Source organism: Sphaerodactylus townsendi, unplaced genomic scaffold (assembly GCF_021028975.2).
Source record: "Sphaerodactylus townsendi isolate TG3544 unplaced genomic scaffold, MPM_Stown_v2.3 scaffold_20, whole genome shotgun sequence".
NCBI lineage: Eukaryota > Metazoa > Chordata > Lepidosauria > Squamata > Sphaerodactylidae > Sphaerodactylus > Sphaerodactylus townsendi.
In genome coordinates, this window is record NW_025950363.1 from 804839 (window position 1) to 824060 (window position 19222).

A 19222-nucleotide genomic window follows, 5' to 3' on the forward strand; every position below is an offset into this window, starting at 1 on the left:
CTTTGCCATGATGGCTTCTTGCTTTCTGGAGGAGGCACGGGCTTCCTGCTTCTCTGTTAACGGTTGGTGACATTTGGTGGACGGCTGTAAGGCGGGGGGACCCCGATCTTTTGAATTCCTTAGAATTTGGATGCAGAGTGGCAGGCCCAGGAGGTAGTAAAAGGTAAAGATAGTCCCCTGTAAAAGCACTGTGTCATTATTGACCCGTGGGGTGATATTATATCATGGTGTTTGTGAAGCAGAGTTTGTTTACCAAGTGGTTGCCAAGAAGGATATTGACAAGCTGGAACGTGCCCAGAGGAGGGCAACCGAAATGGTGAAAGATCTGGAATCCATGCCCTATGAAGAGAGACTTAGGGAGTTGGGGATGTTTAGTGTGGAGAAGCGAAGTTTAAAGGGGGACAGGATAGCCCTTTTTAGATCTCTGAAGGGATGTCCTGTTGATGAGGGATCAAGCTTGTTTTCTGTGGCTCCAGAGACTAGGACCAAGAGTAATGGATTCAAAGTGAAGGGAAAGAGATTCCACCTAAACGTCAGGAAACACTTCCAGACAGTAAGGGCTGTTTGACAGTGGAATGCACTACCTCGGAGTGTGGTGGAGTCTCCTTCTTTGGAGGTTTTTCAAGAGAGGCTGGATGGCCATCTGTCAGGAGTGCTTTGATTGTGTGTTCCTGCATTTCCGGGGGTTGGACTTGATGGCCCTTGGGGTCTCTTCCAACTCTGTGATTCCATGATTCTGGTTTGACATTGCCTTCCCTGGTCATCTACACTTTACCCCCAGCAATCTGGGGACTCATTTCACCAACCAGTTGAACACACAACCTCTGATGCCTTCTTCTACCACCATGTGCCTCAACAAGATGGTCTGACCTACTGTCTTGAAGGCAGCAGATAAATCCCATATGAGCCACAGTGGCTGGGCCTTTGTCTACATTTAGATGGAGGTTATCAACAAAAGCCAACAGAGCCATCTCCGTTCCATAGCCTGCTTCACCAGATAAGCCCCCACCACTCAGGCGGAGTGGGGAATCAAACCTGGTTCAGATTACAATCCACCTGCTCTTTAACCACTACACCAGACTCTCAAACCTTTTCCTCCTCCCAAGTCTACTTTTAAAAGCCTCCTCTTCCTTTCCAAACTGAGTCTGGTTCTTTGTACCCCCATGTGTCATTCCCCACACAACCCCACGTCCCACCCCGGCCATCTGCCCCCCCCCCCCCCCAGATTTTGCAGGCCACAAAATGAAGAACTGATTCCAAAGATAAAATTTTAGAATAACGTGAACCAATCAAGGGAGAAGAGAGAAAGAGGGAGCGATCAAGGGAGGTGGATGTGGGTTTTTTTTGGGGGGGGGGGCACAAGAGTGGGTTCACAGACCTCATTTCCCCTTAGGAGACAGTCACCCCCATTCATTCCTGATGTGAAAGAGTTGCAGTTAAGCGAGGAAAGGCACCTCATCTGAAATGGGTCACCTTTTGAGCAGAACTCTCCATTCTGCTTGGCTTTGGTGTTAACCCGTGCCGTTCGCTTTGGCATCGGTCATGATTTTTGAGCAAAAGCTTAATTTTGGAAAAAGAGAGACACTGACACTAGAGTGGCCAACCTTTCGGTGATGCAGCAACATAAATGCACCTGATGGCTAATGGTAATGAAATCACCGGTCTCTCCAAAAACTGAAATAAAGCTTTCGTTCAAAGGAGCTTCTGCTGCAATCTGTTAGTAACGGTGGTTTTTCAAAGAAGAGTCCATTCTTGCTGTTCCTCTTCCAATGATGATGATGATGATGAAGGAGGAGTAGTAGTTTGGATTTATATCTCATCTTTCTCTCCTGGAAAAAACAGAGGGCAGAGAGAACTTGCTTGCATTTCCCCTGAGAAAAAGGAGACCCTTTCTTGATTTCATTCCCATTATCCAACCAACATGTCCTCTGCAGCGATTTAAGAAGAGAAGAGTTTGGATTTATACCCCACCCTTCTCTTCTGTAAGGAGACTCAAGGTGGCCTACAAGATCCTTTCTCTTCCTCCCCCCACAACAGAGGACCTTGTGAGGTAGGTGGGGCTGAGAGAGTTCTGAAGAACCGTGACTAGCCCAAGGTCACCCAGCAGGAATGTAGGAGTGCAGAAACACATCTGGTTCACCAGATAAGCCTCTGCCACTCAGGTGGATGAGTCCGGTTCTCCACATTGGAATCCACCTGCTCTTAACTACTACACCACGCTGGTACAGTGAGCAACTTTCCTTTTGAATGGGCCTTACTTTCTCCGTTGGCTTGTTGACTATGTGGAATTAGGGTGCCCGTCTCTGGGTGGGACCTGGGAATCCCCCTGAATTACTGAGACAACTGAGATCCATTCCCCTGGAGAAATTATTGTTCACCCTTTATACATATGATTGTACTCCTGTCTATCATAGTAACATCATTATCAAATCTGCCGATGACACAACGGTGGTGGGGCTCATCTCTGGAGGGGATGAGTCTGCCTATCAGAGTGAGGTGGACCGACTGCTCTCATGGTGCAGGAAAAATAACCTGGTTCTTAATACTAACAAGACAAAGGAGCTTATAGTGGACTATAGAAGGAATAGCTCAGGAATTCAGCCCTTGACTATAAATGGAGATCAAGTAGAGCGGGTGGCTAGTTTTAAATTTCTGGGCGTTATGATTAAAGAGGACTTGACCTGGGGCGTACAGACTGCCACGGTGGTTAAGAAGGTCCAGCAAAGACTGTACTATCTGAGACTTTTAAGGAAACAACAACTGGATGGAAAACTCCTGGTGTCCTTTTACCGCTGTGCTATAGAGAGTGTCTTAACCTACTGCATCTGTGTATGGTTCTCCAGTTGCACAGTGGCAGATAGGAAGGCGCTCCAAAGGGTGATCACTACTGCACAAAGGATTATCGGCTGCCCTCTCTCCTCCTTGGAAGAACTCTATAATTCCCGAAGCCTAAAAAAAGCCCAAAATATTCCGAGGGACCCGTCTCATCCAGCACACTCTCTTTGTGAACTGTTACCATCCGGCAGACGATACAGGTCTATCAAAACTAGGACAAAGAGGCTTAGAGACAGCTTCTACTCTAGAGCTGTGGCGATGCTGAACTCCGCGGCTTCGTGTTGATGTGTTTGGGGCTGTGTAGGGATGGGTGGAGGAAGGGGAAAGTGAGGATGGGGTATGAGTCTGAAATTGTGTGCATCGAGGGATGCTGCTGTAAATTTCGTTGTGCGTGCACAATGACAATAAAAATGCTTATATTGCTTATATAAAATTGATATTTTGGAGGGTGAATCCTATGGCATCGTCTTCTACCGATTTCTCATCCTCTCTAGGCTCCATCCGCAAATCTTTCCCCCACCTAGATCTATCAGCCTTCCCCTCCCTCCCCATCTCCACTGGTGACCAGAGGGATTGGGCCAACCCTACGTGGAATGCTTGCCCAATGGCTGGATAATTTGGCCTGAGTTGGGTACCTGTTTGTGTCAATTGTAGGTCAATTGATGGAAAGCAAAGGGTCAGGGTTCATTACTGCAGGTTAATTGGGCTCTGGTTTTTTAGCTGGATCCCGGGCTGTTTGGTGTGTGCTCAGCACGCACTGTTCCTTCCCCAGCCAAGATGAAAATATGTTCTTGCTAAAGAGAGTCTGTAAACAACCTTTAAACACCCCATTAACTGGTGCATGTGGCAAGACTTGGGCCGTGGCAGGCTTCGTGACCCAGCAAATTCCTTATTTGGATTTTGGACTTTGGTTCGCCAGGTTTAAAATACATTCGAAAGCTGAAGGTGTGAGAGACAGAGAAATAGGGAGAGTAAGGACTTTATGCAAACCTGTGTAGGAATTGGCTTCTCAGCCAGAACGTTTAAACCAGTGGTGGCGAACCTACGGCACGGGGGCCAGAGGTGGCACTCAGAGCCCTCCCTGTGGGCACGCGAAAACAGTGTCCGTCCCCCCCACACATCCAGGCTGCCCTGGGCCATTGGGCTCAATTATCAGCATTAAACCTAAGACCTCATTTTGGGGAAGAGGCGTAGGTAACCCTGCTAAGCGCTGTTAAACCCCACTGATTTTCATGCAAAGAACTAAAGCGCGATCCTTTACCTGGGAATAAGCTCGGTTGCTGGCAATGGGGCTTGCTTCTGAGCAAACTCTCCTAGGGTCTTGATTCATCTGTTGGAAGAGTTGCACGGTTGCTTCAAAGCCAAGCCACCGACTACCACCAAGCTTACTCCCAAATAACGCATGCCTCTGAGCCAACCATTTTTTCTAAACTAAAACCTCAGTATTCAGGTTAAATTGCCATGTTGGCACTTTGCGATAAATCAGTGGGTTTTGGGTTGCAATTTGGGCACTCAGTCTCGAAAAGGTTCTCCATCACTGGTTTAAACCATCCAGGAGAAATAGCTTCTAGTCCAGTTAAATGTTTAACTGTTTTATATTGTTATTTTATATGCTGTACACTGCCCAGAGCCCTTCGGGTATGGGGCGGTATAAAAGCCTAATTAAATAAATAAATAATAAAATAAGAAGTGACTGTTCCACGTATCGATTGTATTTAAATGCCATAGAACTAGTGGCAGATTCTTCAGTCTTCTTCCAAGGCCCTGGGTTAGATCCAAACTTTTTAAGAAAGACCATATTAGGTCACCATATTTAGAGAATCTGTCAACTTATATTTTCAGAATGGTATTTACTAACCTGAGATTCCAGGCTAGACCAACGGCAGTGTATAGTGCACGATGTAGTAAATTGCCGGTATCTAACCATAGATCCATTTGTGGCAGTGAAGCAGCTGAGGACCTTCTGCATTATGTTTGGGAGTGCCCTCTTTATGATGACATAAGGACCAAATATATTAAAGGACTTCTCCCAGTTGTAGGGGACATTGACAGCACTGGGAAATTGATTTGTCTATTGTCCGACGGAGATCCATACACTTCCAACCGAGTAGCATTTTTTGCTCATTCCACGAGAAGAATTAGGCTACTTATGATGTAGTCGTGACATATTTTATTATTTGACTGAGATACTTGTATCAGTGCTAATTAAGTTCTTTATAGTTACATTGGTTTTTTGTGTTGGTTATAATATTACTGTTGGTTATAATATTACTGTTTGTGTATGAGGAGATTGTGAAGGCCCATGGCCAAGACAATAAACTTACAACGACAACGACAACGACGACTACTACTGCTACTACTAGATCCATACCTCCTTAGCTTTAGCAAGATTAATGGGTAAGGTCTTATCTGGTGAACCAGATGTGTTTCCGCACTCCTGCATTTATGCTGCATGACCTTGGACTAGTCACAGTTCTCTCTGAACTCTCTCAGCCCCACCTGCCTCACAAGGTGTCTGTTGTGGGGAGAAGAAGGGAAAGGGGCTTGTAGGCCATCTTGAGTCTCCTTACAGGAGAGAAAGGTGGGGTATAAATCCAAACTTTTCTTCTTCTAAAGAGCCACTGCATGTCTAAGGAGACAATCCTGACTTTCTGGACACATGGGCTCATCCACTGTGAGACTGCTTCATATATTTATGTGTGTGTTCATGGTGCCCTTGACTCCTGTGAGTGTTGTTGGGAGGACTTGAATGATGACCTCTCTCCAGCTTACTATACTCAGTGATACTACTCCTTTTGGCAACATGGGCAATTACCCCATGAGGAACCCAGTGGCAATGGTGACAAGGCCATCAAATCTCACCTGGAATACTACCAATGGCTACCAATCTTGATCTCAGATTGCAAATGCCTTAGGAGACCAGGTGCTCGGGAGCAGCAGCAGCAGCAGAAGGCCATTGCTTTCACATCCTGCATGTGAGCTCCCAAAGGCACCTGGTGGGCCACTGCGAGTAGCAGAGTGCTGGATTAGATGGACTCTGGTTTGATCCAGTAGGTTCTTTCTTATGTTCTTTATCCAGTTCAGGGCACCACAATTCAAGAAGATATGGACAAGCTGGAACAGGTCCAGAGGAGGGTCACCAAAATGGTAGAAGGTCTGGATTCCTATGAGGCTTAGGGAGCTGAGTATGTTTAGTCTGGAGAAGAGAAGGCTGACTTGATAGCCGTATTTAAAAATGGGAAGGGATGTCATGTTGAAGATGGAGCAAGCTTGTTTTCTGCTGCTCCAGAGACTGGGACAAGGCGTAATGTATTCAAGATACAGGAAAAGAGATACAAGATTCAAGATACAGGAAAAGAGAAGAACTTCCTGACGGTGAGGGCTTTTTGACAGTGGACTAGGCTGCCTCAGAGTGTGGTGGAATCTCCTTCTTTGAAAGTTTGTCAACAGAAGCTGGATAGCCATCTGTCAGGAGTGCTTTGATTGTATCTTCCTGTATATTGGGGTTGGACTTGATGATCCTTGTGGTCTCTTCCAATTCCATGATTCTTCAGGCATATGAAGATTTTTTTGCGTAGAAAAACTTCAATTCCAAGCATGATTTATTGTACAATTAAACCATACTTCTGTACTGTCAGTCCCGCTGAGGTTTTAATTAGTCAGAAAAATGGGATAGAAACAAGAATCTGAATCAGCCATTGCCCACAGGAAATTGTGAGGTGTTTGGTTCACACCCTGCCTGCTTTTGTTATTTTGGGTCCTTCAAAGCTACTACACGGGAAACGTGTTTGGATAAGGGAGAGAGGTCATTTCCTTGATGTTTAGCTTACTCTAGGATAGATGAACTGAAAGTGCTTTACTTGATCAGTGACTTTTGTTTTCCTTGTGGCCTCTGATTCATCCCTGGAATGAGCAAACAGTTGGAATGTGTACCAAATCATTCATAAAGCAAAAGCAAAATCTATATTGGCATGGATTTCCAGTGACACCCCTCCCTGAATGAAGTGTTCCAACTCTGGATGGGTAAGGGTCTCCTGTCTTGTCTACAGAGAAGGCAATGGGTGCAGGTGGTTGGGGCCAGCTAGGAATGGACTGTGGAAGGCAGGCGGTACAGTGGAACGTGCAGCGGAAGTCCAAAGTCAGCACCTTGGTCAGCACCCTCAACATACCCTGTTTCCCCTAATATAAGACATCCCTGAAAAATAAGACATAGTAGAGGTTTTGCTGAAGTGCGAAATATAAGGCATCCCCCGAAAGTAAGACATAGCAAAGTTTTTTGTTTGGAAGCATGCCCAACGAACAGAACACAGGAAAAATAAGACATCCTCTGAAAATAAGACATAGCGCATCTTTGGGAGCAAAAATTAATATAAGACACTGTCTTATATTCGGAGAAACACGGTAGACACAATCAAAGTAAGTGCCAAGACTGGACCAGTTAACTGGAGTGCTGCTCTAGTGCTGGTCCAGAACTGATGGAGAACCGAAAAGGTTCTTCAAGGAGCTCTGCCGCTGGTCAAGGGATGGTTCCTTTGGTGCCTGTGAGTTGTGGAAGGGCTGCATACTCTCCTGTCTCTTCTGGAACTTCTAAAATGCTGAGGACCAGACTGCTTGCAGGACCGCCTTGTGGGTGCTGAGGTCATGGGGTGGGGCGTTGATAGCAGTCTCTTTCCCCTCTGAGGTGAGGGGGCAGGTCTGCATGGAGGACTTTCTCTGCAATAGCCCTCACTTTATGGAATGCAATAGACACTTTATGGAATGCCATTACAGGCACCGACAATATACAGATTTTGGTGCCTGGTTAAGGCTGTCATTTTCACTTAGGAGTTTGGCTGCTTGATGCCATCTACCCCTAGACCCAGTGCTGGGATTCAGCAGGTTCGCACCACTTCGGCAGAACCGGTTGTTAAAATGGTGCTTGTAAACAACCAGTTGTTAAATTATTTGAATCCGACCACTGGATCTGGTTGTTGAATTATTTGAATCCCACCACTGCCTAGATCCCGGGCTTTTTTGGAACTTACCCTCCACCTGCATTGGGGGGTTGGGGTTGGGGAGGAGTGGATTTTGGGGTATTGGTTAATTGTTTTTAGGTATGATGTTTTTGTTGTATTCATTTTAAGATTGTGTAACCTGCCCTGAGGTGTATTTGGAGGACAGGATAGAAATCAAATGAATGAATGAATGAATGAATGAATGAATGAATGAATGAATGAATGAATGAATGAATGAATGTTTTTAAAGAATTACAAATATCATTTCACGTGCCAAAAACCCATCTTAAGGACCATCTGTCCTCCCATGTGTGCCAACGATGGTCATCTGGTTGCTACCTTCTATCAGTTCTTTTCCCGAGGTGGCCTCTTCAGCATCCATTAGAGTCCGTTTCTTCCCTGTAATGACCCCTGCTTTGTGGAATCCCTTTGTGGAATCCCTGTGGAGATAAGTGGGTGCTGTCTTCAGAAATTTGTAGGCGGTCGTGTAAGGTTGGTTTGCCTGTGAGGGCTTTTAATCGGATTTGTGCAGCAGGCAGTTTCTTGGGGCTGGGTTAATGGGATGTTTTTTTTTTTAACTAGGAATGGTTTGCGTTTAAAATTGTAGGGCAATCTGGGCCATAAGGCAGAGGGCAGACACATTTTAATAAATGAATAAAAATAGGTGAGTGCAGGACACATAGGAATAAGACCCGTGATCTCATAGCCCCATTCCTGTAGCCTGAGGCCAAGGAACTAGCACCCTGCTGGAGCAGTCTAACCCCAAAAAGTTTCCCAACTGACCCCAGTATGGCCACTAATTTTAAAGATGCCCTCCACAATGCCCTGGCTTCTTTCTTTCTGAACTGAAAGAAGAAGGGTTTGGATTTATAGCCCACCTTTCTCTCCTGTAAGGAGACTCAAGGTGGCCTACAAGCTCCTTTCCCTTCCTCTCCCCACAACAGACACCTTGTGAGGCAGGTGGGGCTGAGAGAGTTCAGAGAGAACTGTGACTGGCTCAAGGTCACCCAGCAGGAATGTAGCAACAGGGAAGCAAATTTGGTAAGAGTCCACTACTCATGTGGAGGAGTAGGGAATCAAACCTGCTTCTCCAGATTCGAGTCCACCTGCTCTTAACCATTATACCATGCTCGGTCTTAACCACTACATCATGTATGGAGGGGGCAATGACATAACTTCTGGTGATGTGATAGCACTTGGTCTAAACACTGTGGTTAAACCATAGAGTTTTGGTTGAATGCTAGAGCCCCATCAGCGTGGCTGGAAGTGATGTCATTGCATTTCCGCCCCCAAACGTGTTGCCCACTGGTTCCAAGTCTTGAACTGACCTCCCTACCTGCAAGCCTTTAACTCTCAGATCCTCTGGCTATGCTCAGTTGTTTACAACCAGGGAACAGAGAGCAAAATTAGAAGCACAGCTTAGATGATACGGTTGGCTTTGTTGTTCCTTTCAACCTCCCTGGTGTCCGGCTAGCTAGTGGGCCTCCATTTGACATCTGATTGGCTCGTGTTGGAAATAGGATGCTATGCTAGATGGACCACTAGTTTTGATTATGATGTGAATGCAGTTCAGTTTTCCAACTCAAAAGACATGTAGGCATTCAATCAACACAGTTTTTTAACTGGCTGACAGTTTTACTTTAAATTTATTCTGTGGTTGGAGATTTTAGAATAGGCTTAGCTTCAGAGGGTAGCCATATTGGTCTGCAGTAGAAGCGCTAGATTCAAGTTCAGTAGCGCCCTATTGACCACAAGAATTTGGGAGTATGAGCTTTCAAGGGTCAAAGCTTCTGTATCTGACAAAATGAGCTTTGAGCTCTTGGAAGCTTATATCCCGAACCCTCGAAAGTTTGTATCCCGAACTTTCAGAAACTCTTGGAAGCTTATATCCCGAACCCTCGAAAGTTTGTATCCCGAGCTCTCAGAAACTCTTGGAAGCTTATATCCCGAACCCTCGAAAGTTTGTATGCCGAACTCTCAGAAACTCTTAGAAGCTTATATCCCGAACCCTCGAAAGTTTGTATCCCGAACTCTCGGAAACTCTTGGGAGCTTATATCCCGAACTCACGAAAGTTTATATACCGAACTCTTGAAAGCTCATAACCCAAAAAGCTTGTTGGTCTGTAGGTGCCACTGGACTCAAATCCAGCTGTAATGAATTTGTGCCTCTGAGAGAAGCAACAGTCAGGAAAAGTCTTGAATGGTTGCCGCCAAGGTCAGTCTCTGGCCATACTGGGCTTGCTTCGGTTTCATGTGCAAAAGGACTCTGTTTCCTCCTTGACCGTGAGTTTCTTTCTTTCTCTCCCCTTCTTTGGTGCTTTCGATGCTTTCCTAAATGGGCCAGAGCTCACTGCCTCACTGTGCACAAGAGGAGAGAAGGGCTATTTTGTTAAATATTCCCTTCACACTGGTAATGAGTCTTGAAGGGGGTCTACATGCTGCCTGGCAAGCCAATGAGAGTTCTGACCTGGTACAAAGGGGGGGGGAGTTGGCACTTGGACGCCACTTCCTCTCCACGAGGTGCTCCCCCCCAATAGCTTGGCTTAAACTGGTTTGCTGCCTATAAAGAAAAGGACTTTGAAGGACCTCAGCTGATCAGAGTACGAAAGGTCCTGGGCATGTAGCATAGAGCAAATTGGTTCTGAGCCCGAAAGTTCTCTTTTCTCTCTTTCTCTCTCTCTCTTTGAGCTGTGTGGACTTGCTTGCTAACACACAGTTGGAAGGAGTGGGGGCCGGAGACGCAAGCCTTCTTGAACTTTACCCCCAGCTTGACATTTTCAGAAGTGAGGGCAGCGTAAGACACCTGGGCTGTAAAGAAACCAACAGACAGCAGCCCACACGTAGCGGGTTGAAGATGTCCGATGGCCAGGACAACCAGGAGAAACAGCTGAATGGTTATGGGCTCCAAGGGAAGGCAAGGAGCCGGACTTCCCTGATTATCCTCCAGTCCGTTAACCGCAGTATTTTCACCTCCGCAGTCTCCCCCGCCGCCGAACGCATCCGCTTCATTCTGGGCGAAGATGACGACAGCCCCGCTCCGCCGCAGCTCTTCACGGAACTGGACGAACTCCTGGCTGTCGACGGGCAGGAGATGGAGTGGAAAGAGACAGCAAGGTGAGCCGCGACGGCTGCGTAGTTGTGTGTCTTCCGATTTTGACTTTTTTTTGTAGCGGTAGAACATCCGCTTAATGCGCGGAAGGTCCCGGGTTCAATTCTTGGCATCTCCAAAACAACAACAACCAGGCACTAGATAATGAAACCATAGAACCGCTGCTCATCTCATTGGAGAAATAGTGACCTCAATAGATGCAGGGCCGGATTCAGAAATAGGCTAGACCACTTGTAGAAGAACGCAGGGTCAAGAGTGGTGTAGTGGTGAAGAGGAGGTGCACTCTAATCTGGGGAACCGGGTTTGATTCCCTGCTCTGCCACTTGAGCTGTGGAGGCTTATCTGGTGAACTAGATTAGCTTGTGCACTCCAACACATGCCAGCTGGGTGACTTTGGGCTAGACACAGTTCTTCAGAGCTCTCTCAGCTGCACCTACCTCACTGGGTGTTTGTTGTGCGGGGTGCGGGAGATTGTAAGCCCCTTTGAGTCTCTTTACAGGAGAGAAGGGGAGAATATAAATCCAAACTCTTTTTCTTCTTCAAGTTGTGTGCAATGTTGGGGAAGCACTTCCTCCCTGAGATGCAAGAATGCATTTGCTTTTATTTATTTATATCTCATGTTTTCCCCCAGTTGGAATTCCAGGCAGCTTTAGAATGTTGTTTTCTCACAACAGCCCTGCAAGGGAGTCCATTCTGAGAATTTGGAACAGGTCACCTAGTGAGCTTGCACAGTTGAAGCGGGGATTCGTACCTGGGCTGCCCAGGGTGCTACGCCCCAGTTTACTCCCAATATGGAAACCCCAGCCAGATGATGAGCATCCGACGATATGGTGGGACGCTTTGTCAGTAAAAGGATTTATTCCAACATTTATTTTGTTAAGTGTTGGCTAAGTGACCCAGCAGAGTGTAAAAGTACCACCACAAATCTCTTGGGTTGCAAAGCTAAACTGATGATTTTCCAAAAAGGGATACTTGAGTTGCAACTTCCAGAATCCACATTAAATTCTTCTTAAAAGGCTTAAATACAGTATTGGAATATCTATGCTTGGACACACATTTATATGAAACAGGAGCTTAGTGTTCTGGGATGTGCAAGAAAGAATTAACGAATGGATCACGGTTATTTGCTGTCTGGAAGACACATTATTATGTTGTTCATATTGTATTTTAACAGGGCTTTTATTTACACTGTAGTCTCCTTTGAGTCCTTTGTGGAGAAAGGCAGTCTAATTCTTGCAGGTGAATGAATGAACCAGTAAATCTACGTGTGACCTTGAAGGTCCCTGGTTTAAATCTCACTTAAGCCATTACCACAGCTAGGTAGTTTTCGGCACGCTGCCCTCTATTAGCTTTGATTCCCATCCACAATTTGTGGATAATTATGCTAACCTACCTTGCAGGGGTGTTTTACAAATGGCTGAGCAAATGTGCATGAAGTGCTTTGCTCAGAAAGCCAACACATAAATCTGAACTGGTGGAGTTGGAGTCCCAGGGCGAAATGCTTGTTCACTGAAATAATTTTAGTACCAGAGAGTAAAGCATCTAAACCACATTTTGTTCAGGCATTTAGTCCTTTCTTTGTGGGAATTAATGTAGATGAGGTTCAGCGCGGTACAGTCCTAAAGTACATTTTCCAGGGAGTAAGTTCCTGTGGAATAGGCTTTGATAGACGAGGGAGAGTTTGGATTTATACCCCCCTTTCTCTCCTGTAAGGAGACTCAAGGTGGCTTACAAGCTCCTTTCCCTTCCTCACCCTGTGAGGCAGGTGGGGCTGAGAGAGTTCTCAGAGAACTTTGACTAGCTCAAGGTCACCCAACAGCAATGTAGGCATTGGGAAACACATCTGGTTCACCAGATAAGCCTCCGCCACTCAAGTGGAGGAGTGGGGAATCAAACCTGGTTCTCCAGATTAGAACCCACCTGCGCTTAACCGCTGCACCACACTGTGTAGACCTTTATAGGATTGCACCATAGTCCCAACAGAAATAACTGAGTGGGTTGTTTGGGGGCTGATTGAAACAAGAAAAAGAACCCCTACATTTGGCTGTTGTGGGTTTTCTGGGCTGTGGGGCCATGGTCTGGTAGTTTTTCTTCCTAATGTTTTGCCCACATCTATGGCTGGCATTTTCAGAGGCATGTCACGGTTAGATGCGTTTCTCTCTGTGACACAGTGTGGAGCGATTGTGTTGCAGGGTATAGGTTTTGTCTACCTCACAGGGTACAAACTACCAGACCACGGCCACACAGCCCGGAAAGATCACAACAGCTGGTTCAGTCCAGCCGTGAAACCCTTTGACAGTACCCTTAAGTGTGCTGCACAGGATCCTATCAAAACCTATTTCACAGGAACTTAAGGAAGAATGAAATGCCCCATTTATATTTTAATGTTTATGGAATGTTTTTATATTATAGTGTAACCTGCCCAGAGCCCTTTGGGGATAGGGTGGGATATAAATTCAACAAATCAAATAAATAAGAACATAAGAACATAAGAAAGAGCCTCCTGGATCAGAGCAGAGTCCATCTCGGCCAGCACTCTGCTACTCGGAGTGGCCCACCAGGTGCCTTTGGGAGCTCACATGCAGGATGTGAAAGCAATGGCCTTCTGCTGCTGCTGCTGCTGCTCCCGAGCACCTGGTCTGCTAAGGCATTTGCAATCTCAGATCAAGGAGGATCAAGATTGGTAGCCATAGATCTACTTTTCCTCCATAAATCTGTCCAAGCCCCTTTTAAAGCTATCCAGGTTAGTGGCCATCACCACCTCCTGTGGCAGCGTTGCGTGAAGAAATGTTTCCTTTTATTAGTCCTAATTCTTCCCCCCAGCATTTTCAATGGATGCCCCCTGGTTCTAGTACTGCGAGAAAGAGAGAAAAAATTCTCTCTGTTAACATTTTCTATCCCATGCATAATTTTATAGACTTCAATCAAATAAATAAAAAAAATATTTGTTACTACTTGGAGGAACAAGGTCCATAGATAGAGTACAGTAGATTGAGGATACATTTGATACCATCAATTTAATCAATGTAGTAATAATTAAACTAGCTTGAGGTTTTCCTCGGACATGGCAGTCTCTCAAATCTAGACCTTGGGGAGGGGGAAAACACAAACACAGTCAGATCGTCTCTGGGAAGCAAAGAGTGCTGAGGCAGCATTTTCTCTTCTCCCCAGAGCTTTTAAATATTAGCTTTAAGGTTTTTTTTCCTTCCATCGGAATAGTTCTAATTCCCTTCTTCTGTTTTATGAGCCTTTTTATTGTGTTTGGCTGGATTAATCTGCCTGTGAATATCACCTTGCCCTCTTCATCTCCACAGATTATCATTGGGACAGTAAACATTGGGATTCCATTTATGAAGTGTGGGTGATTCTCTTTCTCTCTCTTGTTGTGCACCATAAGTCTATTTGACACTTCCAAGTCTACACTACATGTGTCCTGGAAAACCAGTTTCAGGCAGATTTCACAGATATGTGTATGAAAGGTGTGAATGTGCACATTTGGGTCTGTGAGGTCCACATTTTTTCTGTGCAAAGCACCAGAATAATACCTCTGTTCCAAGCAGCAGCTGTAGATTATGGTGCTGCCCTTAGTGGTAGGTAGGTCATGTTTGGATGCCCTTGAACCTGCTGGAATCTGATGTGATGGTTTCCACTGACCTGTGTCCTTCCCATATCCCTCTGTTCATTCCTGTCCTCTTTACAGCCCTACAACAATTTCTCACCTTTCTAGAAGACCAGTGAATTTGGTTGTTGCTGTAAAGGTGATAGCAAGAGACTTGTGTTTGTGTATTGTGCTGTGAAGTGCAAAGAGTACTGGATTCAGGGTACAGGAAAAGAGATTCCACCTCTCAGCAGTGAGGCTTAGGAGGTTAAGAGCTCGTGTATCTAATCTGGAGGAACCGGGTTTGATTCCCAGCTCTGCCGCCTGAGCTGTGGAAGCTTATCTGGCGAATTCAGATTAGCCTGTATACTCCCACACACGCCAGCTAGGTGACCTTGGGCTAGTCACAGCTTTTCGGAGCTCTCTCAGCCCCACCTATCTCACAGGGTGTTTGTTGTGAGGAGGGAAAGGCAAGGAGATTGTCAGCCCCTTTGAGTCTCCTACAGGAGAGAAAGGGGGGGATATAAATCAAACTCCTCCTCCTCCTCCTTCTTCTTCACTTTCTGACTGTTGGGACTGTTCGATGGTGTAATTCACTGCCTAGGACCATGGTGGAGTCTCCTTCTTTGGCTGGATGACCATCTGTCAGGAGTGCTTTGATTGTGTATTCTTGCATGGCAGTGGGTTGGACTTGATGGCCTTTGTGGTCTTTTCCAACTCTATGATTCTCTAAGTCTCAACTGACCTATTGTGATCCTGTAGGGTTTTCCAGGCAAGAGGCATTGGGAGGTGGTTTGCTGTTGCTTGCCTTTGCAGAACAACCCTTGACTCCCGTGGTAGTCTCCTATCCATGTGCTAACCAGGTCTGCTTAGCTTCCAAGATCTGAGGAGACTAGCCAGCCAGGTTCTTGGACCAACAGAAAGACTAAGGTTTGGATCATGTGGATGCATTCCACTACTATCAGTCCTTTGATTGGCCCAAGCAGCTGTCCCCTCATCAGAGGCGTATCTAGGGAGAATGTGCAAAATCTGAGTTTTCCGCCCTCCCTCCTGTATGGCCACCCTCCCTCCCCCACCACTACCAAACAACACTTTTTGCACCAGGTCATCTCAAAGTCACCATCACATTATAGAACATGTGAGCCTGGTGAGGAAGGAGGAGGGGTGTGGGGGGTGATTTCCCCCCACGTGACTAAATGGCCGCAGCCCGGGGACATTTGGCCCTACATGTCCCCCTGGGTATTACGCCACTGCCCCTGACAATTTCAAGCCTCCTGTATCAAAAGAACCTTTTTTGCATGAGCAGAAAGGGCATCTGAAGGAAACAGGTCCATATGTTTTGACTGTGAAGTTTATGTTTTCACAGCAAATGGGCTAGTTGGCCAGACATTTCCTTAGAGTGGTCATACCTCAACATTTTTCTTTTTAGGGTGTCATAGGCTGCTCTCATTTTGGAACATAAAACATCACCAAATATCCACTTAAGAGGCAGTGCTTGGGTATAACCTGATTTTTGTGTGCTGCTTATAAATTTCCTCTTTTAATTAATGATTTTTTTAAAATGATAGTAAACAGGAAAAATAACACAATAGTAAACAGGAAAAATACCTAACCATAAAAATATAGCAACAGAATGGAACTTAATATTCTAAAAAATTAACATATAAACATAATACTACTTTGAGATAGAGCCTTCTATCTTTTTTTATCCCATCTATCACAGTGATGGCGGACCTTTTCGAGACCGAGTGCCCAAATTGCAACCCAAAACCCACTTCTTTATCGCAAAGTGCCAACACGGCAATTTAATCTGAATACTGAGGTTTTAGTTTAGAAACGCGTTACTCGGGAGTAAGCATGGTGAAGCAACCGTGCAACGCTTTGAATGGGTGAATCAGGACCCTAGGAGGGTTTACTCAGAAGCAAGCCCCAGCAACCGAGCTTTCTCCCAGGTAAATGATCACGCCCAGGCCAGTCTAGATGTGTGTGTGGGGTGTGTGTGTGATTTTCCACCCCTCTACATGACAGACTCTGTGCACGCGTGCCCACAGAAAGGGCTCTGAGTGCCATCTCTGGCACCCGTGCCATAGGTTCGCCACTGCTGATCTAGCATATTTTTCTTAGATTATTTCCTTAATACCCACTGGTATATATCAATTTAACAACTACTTATAACCTTAACTATTAACGTGTTTACGTTACTGATTCAGCCTCATACTGAAAAAATGCTTCCCACTTCTCATCCAACTCAGATTTTAGCTTTCTGTTCACAAAGTTTCACCATTGCAGCATATTCTCCTACTTTATCCTCCCAAGTTCCCATGTTTGGGCAAATCTAAGTCTTCCAGCTAGATGCTATTAACACTCTGGCAGCTGTAAACATATACACGCATAATTCATTAAGTTTCTTTGGAAAGTTCTCAGGAAAAATACCAAGTAACATTATCGTTGCAGCGAAAGGGAATTCAGTCTTGAATTTATTTTTTTGCATTTTCACACGAACCTTTTACTCAATACTTTTTAATGTTTCTACGACATGTGAAAGAAGGATCCAACTTCTTCTTGCCATTTCCAGCAAAGCCCATTACTATTTTTGCTCATTTGTACAATGGCTTTGGGAGTCATTTATCATCTGTAAAATGTTTTGTACCACTTCTCATTTAACGTTTCGACCTGTAGTAAATTTAACATTTTTGGACCATAATGCCTCCCATAGAAACCTACTTTTTTGAAAATCGGGTTGTTTTTTTTTTAAAAAAACACTTGTATGTGTTAGGTTGCACATTTTTTGCAGATAAATGCATGTTGGACAAGACTATTTATTTATTCAAACATTTATACCACACCTTTCTTTTGGGCCCGAAGCAGCTTACAGTAATAGATACCAAAAAATATAAGAGCGAATCCTAAATCTCTCCTCCCTTCCTCCCGTAAAAGATGTCTCAAATTCACCCCTGCCCCCCGGCAAACAGGCAGCACCTCCCAAAAATCTCCAGGAAGGGGGGCCTTGTCACCTCTTCAAGAAGCCCCCGCCCCACAGAGCCAGAGCCATAATAGAAAGGCCCAGACTCTCTTAGATGTCAAATGGTTGGGACCCAACCTATATCGTTGGGATCCGCTGTCCTCCCCTTTTTCTGTTCTGAGGGGAGGGTCTGATATTAAGTTTATTGGGCGCCTTTTATTGTATTGCCGCTGTTTTAAATGGGATTTTATTATTTATTTTAGCAATTTAAATTGTTGGAGCCTTGTAAACTGTTTTTATTGGTTGCTCCCTGTTAATAGTGTGTTGGATTTTATGTTGTAAACTGCCCAGAGCCTCCTGGGGATCGGGTGGTATAAAAAACTAATAAACAAACAAACAAACAAACAAACAAATAAATAAATAAATAAATGAGCCACCCTACGTGGTAGGACAGTTAATGGCTGCCTAATGACCATCGTTGGCGCATGGGGCCATATGGTTTTTCAAATATTGCTACTATACAGTCTTCAGGCACATTTTGGTGATATGGTGTCCCTTGAGGTTTTTTAAAGGGAGGGGGCAGTGGTGGGATTCAGCCGGTTCGCATCGGTTCAGTAGAACCAGTACCTCATTTTTTGTTGAGTTGGGCAAACCGGTTGTTAAAATCGGCTTTCAGAGCCCTGGAGCAGCTGGGCGCCTTGCTGCCCGACTGCTCTGCTAAAACCCTATCGCCCCCTCTCCCAGGGGAGGGGGAGCGAGGGGGCTTTCAGAACCCTGGAACAGAACCCTTGCTGCCTAGCTGCTCTGAGGTGCTAAAAGCCCCGTCACCAGAGGTGGGATCCAACCAGTTCTCACCACTTCTCTAGAAGTGGTTACTATTTTTTTTACTAAAGTGGTTACTAAAGCAACTTCCCAGCCCAATAGGGACTGGAGGTGCGTGTGTGCGGCGGCGCCACTGTTTGAATCCCACCACCATTGGAACCTGTTATTAAAAATTTTGGATCCCACCACTGCCTGTCACCCCTCTTCCAGGGGAGGGGGAGTGAGGGGGCTTTCAGAGCAGGAGTGGCAAGGGCTCGTTGCCCTTTTCCACCCCCACAAGAAGTTCCTCCACAGCAGGTAAGTGGGCGGTAGGGAGTGGCGCACGGCGGGGTTGTGTGTGGCGGGGGGGGAGGCACAAACCAGTTGTTAAATTATTAGAACCCCACCACTGGGAGGGGGCATACATGCTAGTAAAAAATGTAGTACTTTGTATGGTATTTAGGGATGAACGATGGGTAAACCTCTCAGTGTCTGGAGGGCAAGACAGTGAGATGGTACCTCCGCGTTCCGAGGCAGTTTGTTTCCAGTTCCCAGATGCTTGGCTTAAACGGGACAGTTATCAGCATCAGGCTCTGTTCCTAAAGCTACCAACAGCAGAACCCTGGAGTGGGTCGGCCTTTGATCTCATCCAACATGGCTTAAGTAAAATATGTAGTGCCTTGAAGAGTCCCCTCTGAGTTCTGAACATTCCAGCAAGACTGATTTCCTGCCGTTGAGAATTCCAGTCCGAGGCCAGCGGTGGGAGCTCATCTACTTCTGTTTACAAGAAGTCTTAACAAGATTTCATCTTCAGGTCTCTGTGGTAGACAAATGCCTTAATCTTCCCGAAATGAATGCGCTCCTGGGCTTTCATCTTCATTGCATTTCTGTGCCATAGCTCTCCTGGAAAAGGTAGCATGGCC

At 45.7% G+C, this 19222-nt stretch overlaps 1 protein-coding gene across 1 annotated transcript in view; it reads left to right on the forward strand.

Moving 5' to 3' along the window:
- SLC4A4 (solute carrier family 4 member 4) overlaps positions 1 to 19222 on the forward strand; it is a 260367-nt gene that overhangs the window by 105407 nt on the left and 135738 nt on the right. Inside the window, 1 exon segment of the mRNA XM_048482738.1 lies at positions 10808 to 10943. Coding sequence (XP_048338695.1) covers positions 10808 to 10943 — 136 coding nt within the window.